At 39.8% G+C, this 6,638-nt stretch overlaps 1 protein-coding gene across 1 annotated transcript; it reads left to right on the top strand.

Annotated features, from left to right (window-relative positions):
• The first annotated feature begins 356 nt into the window (after positions 1–356).
• Positions 357–707, top strand: LOC142178014 (uncharacterized). Its single transcript, XM_075247328.1, has one exon. The coding sequence runs from the start codon at positions 357–359 to the stop codon at positions 705–707; it is 351 nt and encodes a 116-aa protein (XP_075103429.1).
• Positions 708–6,638: the final 5,931 nt, after the last annotated feature.

Raw genomic sequence — 6,638 nt, 5'->3', positions numbered from 1 at the left:
GGAGGGTTGATGATATCAAATTCGAGAAATTTTATGACATTCTCAAGCAATTGTCGGTGTGCATACCATTTGTGGAAGCCTTTCAAGAGATGTCGGGTTTTGCTAAATACTTAAAGGACTTGATAACCAAGAAAAGAACCACCAAGAATGAAGTGGTGAATGTGACTCACCGGGTTAGCTTCATTATTGCAACAACCACCGTTGAAAAGAAAGAAGACCCGAGAGCATTCACCATTCCATACACTATTGGCTTGTGAGATTTTGCAAGGGCTCTTTGTGACAATGGGGCTTGCATTAATTTGATGCCTCTTGCTATTTACAAGCAAGCGGGGTTAAGCATGCCGAGACCTACAAGCATGAGGTTGCAAATAGTCGATTGTTCAATCAAAAGACTAGTGGGAATTATTGATGATGTCCTAGTGAAAGTGGGAAAGTTCCTCTTTCCGGCCTATTTTGTGATCCTTGACTGTACCATTGACAAAGAAATCCCTATCATCTTGGGGAGGCCATTCCTTGCTACCGGAAGAGTACTTATGGATTCAGAACGAAATGAAATCAAGTTCCGAGTTAATGATAAAGAGGTCACCTTCCAAGCGAGTAAGGGTATGAAGTTGCCACATGCATATGAAGGCATCTCAGTTATTGATGTTGTTGATGAGGTAGAGGACGCAAGTGAAATGAAGATGGAAGAAGAATTTCCTAGGTGAGGCTTTGGTGGCGATATTGGTAAATTTCGATGGTGAAAACATGGCGGGGTACATGGAATCTATGAATGCATTAGAAGGACGTGGGTCTTACACTTACGCACCAAAGAAGCTTTCTCTTGACTTAGAGAATAGAGCCACTCCCCCAGCAAAGCCTTTAATTATTGAGCCGCCACAACTTGAAATCAAGCCACTGCCACAACACTTAAGGTATAAATTTCTTGGCTCTAATGATACTTTACCGGTAATCATTTCTTCCTTGTTGAATGATGTGCAGGTAGATCATTTATTGAATGTCCTAAGGAAACATCAACAAGCCATTGGGTGGACAATAGCGGACATCCGAGGGATTCCCGTAGGAATCTGTGAGCACAAAATACAATTGGAGCAAGGAAGAAAACCTAGTGTGGAGCACCAAAGAAGATTAAACCCGTCCATGCAGGAGGTGGTGACGAAGGAAATCATCAAGTGGTTAGACACCGGGGTAGTCTACCCCATTGCCGATAGTTCTTGGGTGAGCTCGATGCAATGTGTGCCAAAGAAAGGAGGCATGACCATTATCCAAAACGAGAAAAATTAGCTCATCCCAACAAGGACTGTGACCGGATGGAGAGTTTGCATGGACTACCGGAAGCTCAACAGTGCCACTTGCAAAGACCATTTCCCTATGCCTTTTATTGATCAAATGCTTGATCGGCTAGCGGGAAGGTCATTTTATTGCTTTTTGTATGGATACTCCGGCTATAACCAAATCAACATTGCATTGGAAGATTAGGAGAAGACAACATTCACATGCCCATATGGGACTTTTGCTTTTAGCCGGATGCCATTTGGGCTATGCAACGCTCCGGCTACCTTCCAACGATGCATGATGTCAATTTTCTCGGACATGGTGGAATATTTCCTTGAAGTGTTTATGGATGACTTCTCTGTAGTGGGTGATTCCTTTGAGCATTGTCTTGACAACCTTAGACAAGTGCTCAAAAGATGTGAAGAAACAAACCTTGTACTAAATTGGGAAAAGTGCCACTTCATGGTGGATGAGAGCATTGTTTTGGTCCACAAAATTTCCAAACAAGGCATAGAGGTTGACCGAGAAAAGATTGAAATAATTTCTAAGCTTCCTCCACCCATTTCAGTAAAGGGTGTCCGAAGCTTTTTGGGGCACGCCGGCTTCTATAGGCATTTTATCAAGGACTTCTCAAAAATATCAAACCCCATGTGCAAGATCCTTGAAAAAGATGCTACGTTCGTATTTTATGAAAAGTTTCTCAAAGCATTTGAGGAGTTGAAATAAAAGCTCACCACGGCACCTATTATTGTCACACCGGATTGGTCTCTTCCATTTGAACTCATGTTTGACGCCAGTGGTGTATCCATTGGGGCGGTGCTTTGTCAACGGCATAAAAAAATCCTTCATCCTGTCTACTATGCAAGAAAGACTCTCAATGGTGCTTAAATGAATTATACTGTGACCGAGCAAGAATTTCTTGCCATTGTCTATGCTTTTGAAAAATTCCAGGCCTATTTGTTAGGATCCAAGGTGATAGTCTACACTGATCATGCCGCTCTTCGCTATCTTATGGCGAAGAAGGATGCCAAGCCAAGATTGATTCGATGGGTCCTTTTGTTGCAAGAGTTTGACTTTGAAGTCAAGGATCGAAGAGGGACAGAAAACCAAGTTGTGGATCACTTATCTAGGCTTGAAGAAGCAGGGAGGCCAAAAGAAAACTTTGACATCAATGATGCTTTTCCAGATGAGCACATATTGGCATTGTCTGACACATTTTCTCCTTGGTATGTCGATATTGCTAACTATCTGGTTAGCGACCTTGTCCCCGATGGATTAGAAACATATCAAAAGAAAAAGTTCATGTAGGAGTGTAGGCAATACTATTGGGAGGAGCCCTTCTTGTTTCGTATTTGTGCCGACAACATCATTCGGCGATGTGTTCTGGAAGATGAAGTGATGCCAATTCTCAAAGCATGCCATGACTCCCCGGTTGGGGGTCATCATGGAGGAAATCGGACGGACGCGAAAGTGCTTGAATGTGACTATTATTGGCCATCTATCTACCATGACGCGAATCAAATGGTCAAGGCTTGTGAGCAATGTCAAAGGCAAGGATCAATCTCTAAAAGTCATGAGATGCCTATGAAGTTTGTAATGGAGGTCGAGATCTTTGATGTGTGGGGGATTGATTTCATGGGTCCCTTTGTGAGTTCTTATGGCATGAAATATATCTTGGTGGGAGTGGACTATGTCTCCAAGTGGGTTGAGGCAATCGCATTGCCCAACAATGAGGCAAGGAGTGTGACCACATTCTTAAGGAAGAATATTTTCACACGGTTTGGTACTCCCCGGGTGTTGCGACGAAACACACTCACGCAAGTATACGCGGTCGTCAAGTAATAAAGTGACTAAAAGTCGAATGTCGAACCCACGAGGACTTATGATTAACTATTAACTAAATTAGACCATCCTAATTATCTAAACAAGAATTAAACCTAAAAATATTTGATTCTAAACTAATTAAATAAAAAAATATAAATAATGAACTTTGAACAGAGAAAGATCGGATTTTTATGATATCAATGTAATGAAAACGATCTAGGGTTATGGGCTATCTAACAATCCTATTGTATTCTTCAATTGAATTGACAGACTAATTTATCTAGCTTATTGGTTGACAGGGTTAATATTGCTCATAAGAATCTGTCGAGTTCTTACTCGCCTATTCAAGCTAACCTAACGCCTATATGTCTATGGAGTTAGAATCAACAAGAACGCATTTATAAATCCTGTAAATCAACCAAGCAAGGCAATTAGGTATATGTCTATCCTAACCACGAATCCGTTCCCCGATGCCCGAGTTCAAGAACTTTCCCTACTCAATCCTGTATGCAATATAGAATTCCCACTTTCGAGTTCAATTCTAGATTCGTAGATAATATTCAATTGGTGATCAAGCAATCAAATAAATAAGCGCAAGATTGAATAAATAAACTAATATGATAAATCAAGAAGTCAAAATCAATATCCGAATAACAATAGTCATGAAAGAACCACAACCCTAGAACGTGAAGTTTAGCTCCATATAGACATGGTAGCCAAACAACAAATCATACAAAGAAACATAAAGATGACTAATTTTGGTGGGAGAAAGATGAAACTTGATGAATTTCGGCCTCCACAGCTTTGTCGTGGCTTTTTCCCCCTTCCCAATATGTTAGATGACCTAAAAGAGGCGTTTTTGGCTTATATATTGCGTACAAAAGTCGTGGGCCAAAGTTCTCCTATTTCTAATCCAAATCAGCTTCAGGGATTGATGCTAGGGTGGATGCGTCGCATCCACCTCGTCCTCCACTTCTCAGCTTCGCATGCTAGGGTGGATGCTTTGCATCCACCTCGTCCTCCACTTCTCAGCTTTGCCCAGGTGCGGATGCTAAGGCGGATGCTATGGGCCGACTTCACTGCTAAGGGTGCACGAAATCTGATCTTTTTCTAGATTGGATGTGATGCATCCAATCTCTCTTCCTCTACCTAGAGCACCTTTTATTTATATTTTTGCACTCCAAACACCCTAATTCACCACACACAACTCAATTAGTCATAAAACCAATAATTTAACCATGTTGAGCATTTTAAAGATCAAATAACATCAAGAAGCGGTTAAAACATGGGTAAAATAACATCAACACATATCGAAATATGCCAAACATCACTACCCCACACTTAAACCTTTGTTCGTCCTCGAACAAACCATCCTATAGTCGACGAAACAAAATTAAGCTCTTATCATTCAAAGCACACTGCACCTATGACCATGGTTATTTGCAACAATTAGGCTCTAGACTATACATCACATACACTTCCCTTTACTTATGCCCTTCTTTAAACATATTCGAACAAAGACAACATGCTCACAACAACCCTAACCTCAAAAACCGACTCAATGTCACTATGTACTCATGGCTTGAACACCCAACATCATAGAGAAGTCTAATAACGTTACCTATCCCTCGTGAAACCATGTGCCCTCACAACAAGAACAAGAGAGCGAGTTCAATCCACACATTCGAATCTCATGATCAAATATATTTTAATGACTCACATATATCAAAGAAAATCGCTCACTCTCACAAAGAAGTCACATGCATGAAATTGGTACCATAGGCTTGCCCTTAATGTAAATCTCTACTAATGTAAGCTCGCTCGATCTAAAATCAATTAGGACTTTTTCATGGTTGTACTGTGGGCTAAGGGACGGGTAGGATATATTTAAGGAATAGTGACTCACCCTCCTAAGCACTTTAATACATCACAAAATTACTTTAAGCGTATTTTCTTCAACACCACTTCAATTTCACAAACAATATCACCCCCAAAACAGTCCCTTTTTCTTTAAGCACTACTTTAGTTCATACCCACTAGCAAGAACAAGACAACAATTTATTCATTTCTATTTTTCCTTTTTTTTTTCAATTTCCGCTAGTGGTGTAGTATTTTACAAAATAAGTGCACCCTTCTTTCTTTCATTGGTTCCACTCAAAAGTCACCCCACACTTAGTCCCTTCTTACTTCTTTTAGCGCTCATCTAACAATTAAAGTGTTTTAAGAGATAAAAGGATCAAAACAATGTCAATTAAGAATAAAAAGGGTATAGGCTTGTAATGTGGGTACCAAATAAAAGGTCTACAGGCTCAAAAGGGTTAACTAGGGATAGATTTTATTTGTGATAAGTAATAAGCTCAAAAAGATCAAAGAAAGCCTAAAATCATTTTTAAAACCGAGCATCACCTAAAATTTTGCTTCAACTCACATACCGGGCAAGTTCTAGATACAAGTACAATACATGGACAACACAAAAACCTCATCACACATGGCACATGACTCACTAAGGACGATCACATTCCGACTCTCAAGCAATGCAAGTATTCACGGAGCCACGAGATATTAAGTATTAAGCGCAAAGTGAACACAAGTCATGAAAACGATAAATAGTCGTCACAAAACATGTTATCCAATATATAAAGGCATCATCAATAAATTCAAATGATACAGAAGATACTACACATGCCAAAGTATAAATATGTTACTTATTAAACAAGTCAAGGGTGCCTAGGTTCATCATTCTTGCTCCTTTTATTCCCTAAATTCCTAATCTACTCGGAAAGAAAAAAAACTACCCGGTTCAACCTACATCCCATGGAAAAGAACCGAGGCACAAAGAAAAACCACAGGGGATTATTACTACCTAAAGAAAGCTAAAAGACATATTTTGGATTTTTGTTTAGACTTTAATCCCTCAAGAAAACTGTCTAGGAGATCAATCATCGGGAAAAGTCCAATTTTTCTACTTTTTTCGTTTTTTTTTCTTTCACAAAAGCTACTACACTTAAGAATGAGTACTACAACTAAGCTAAAATAGCACAGAAACTCATCTAAATGATCTCCTCACCGCACGCTTAAAATTTTTCAATGTCCTCAATGCATACTATAAATAATAAGAGGGTAAACGAGACTCCCTGGTAGGCCAAAGGCCGAAGCAATAGCGGCTCACGAGGTACTCAGACTTCCCCCAAGCATCGTCCTTTGTGTGGGCACCCCACACTTAGTCCTTACCATCTAGCTCGCTTTTGTACTCTTCTAATGGCTTTGCTTCCTATGCTCATAATCCTACAAAACAAAAATAAATACTACAAAATAATAAAAATAAAATAAAATAAAATGTAAACAAAAATAAAAGAAAGCAGTAAAGCTGGGTTGCCTCCCAACAAGCGCCTGATTTAACGTAGCGGCACGACATGAACCACTTTTTGCCTCCACCTCGAACTTATGAATTGAGCCCCTAACATGGCATCCAGTCTGCGGCTATGCTCAAATGGTGGGCTACAAATATAACCAGGCCAAGTAATAAATTTTTCACTCTA

Source organism: Nicotiana tabacum, chromosome 24 (genome assembly GCF_000715075.1).
Source record: "Nicotiana tabacum cultivar K326 chromosome 24, ASM71507v2, whole genome shotgun sequence".
NCBI lineage: Eukaryota > Viridiplantae > Streptophyta > Magnoliopsida > Solanales > Solanaceae > Nicotiana > Nicotiana tabacum.
Note: the sequence above shows the minus strand (reverse complement) of the source record. Positions and strands in the feature narration are given on the sequence as shown.

Bases quoted from the DNA above. Each gene is read 5' to 3' on its own strand.
- LOC142178014 (XM_075247328.1), top strand. From the start codon at position 357: ATGAGGTTGCAAATAGTCGATTGTTCAATCAAAAGACTAGTGGGAATT.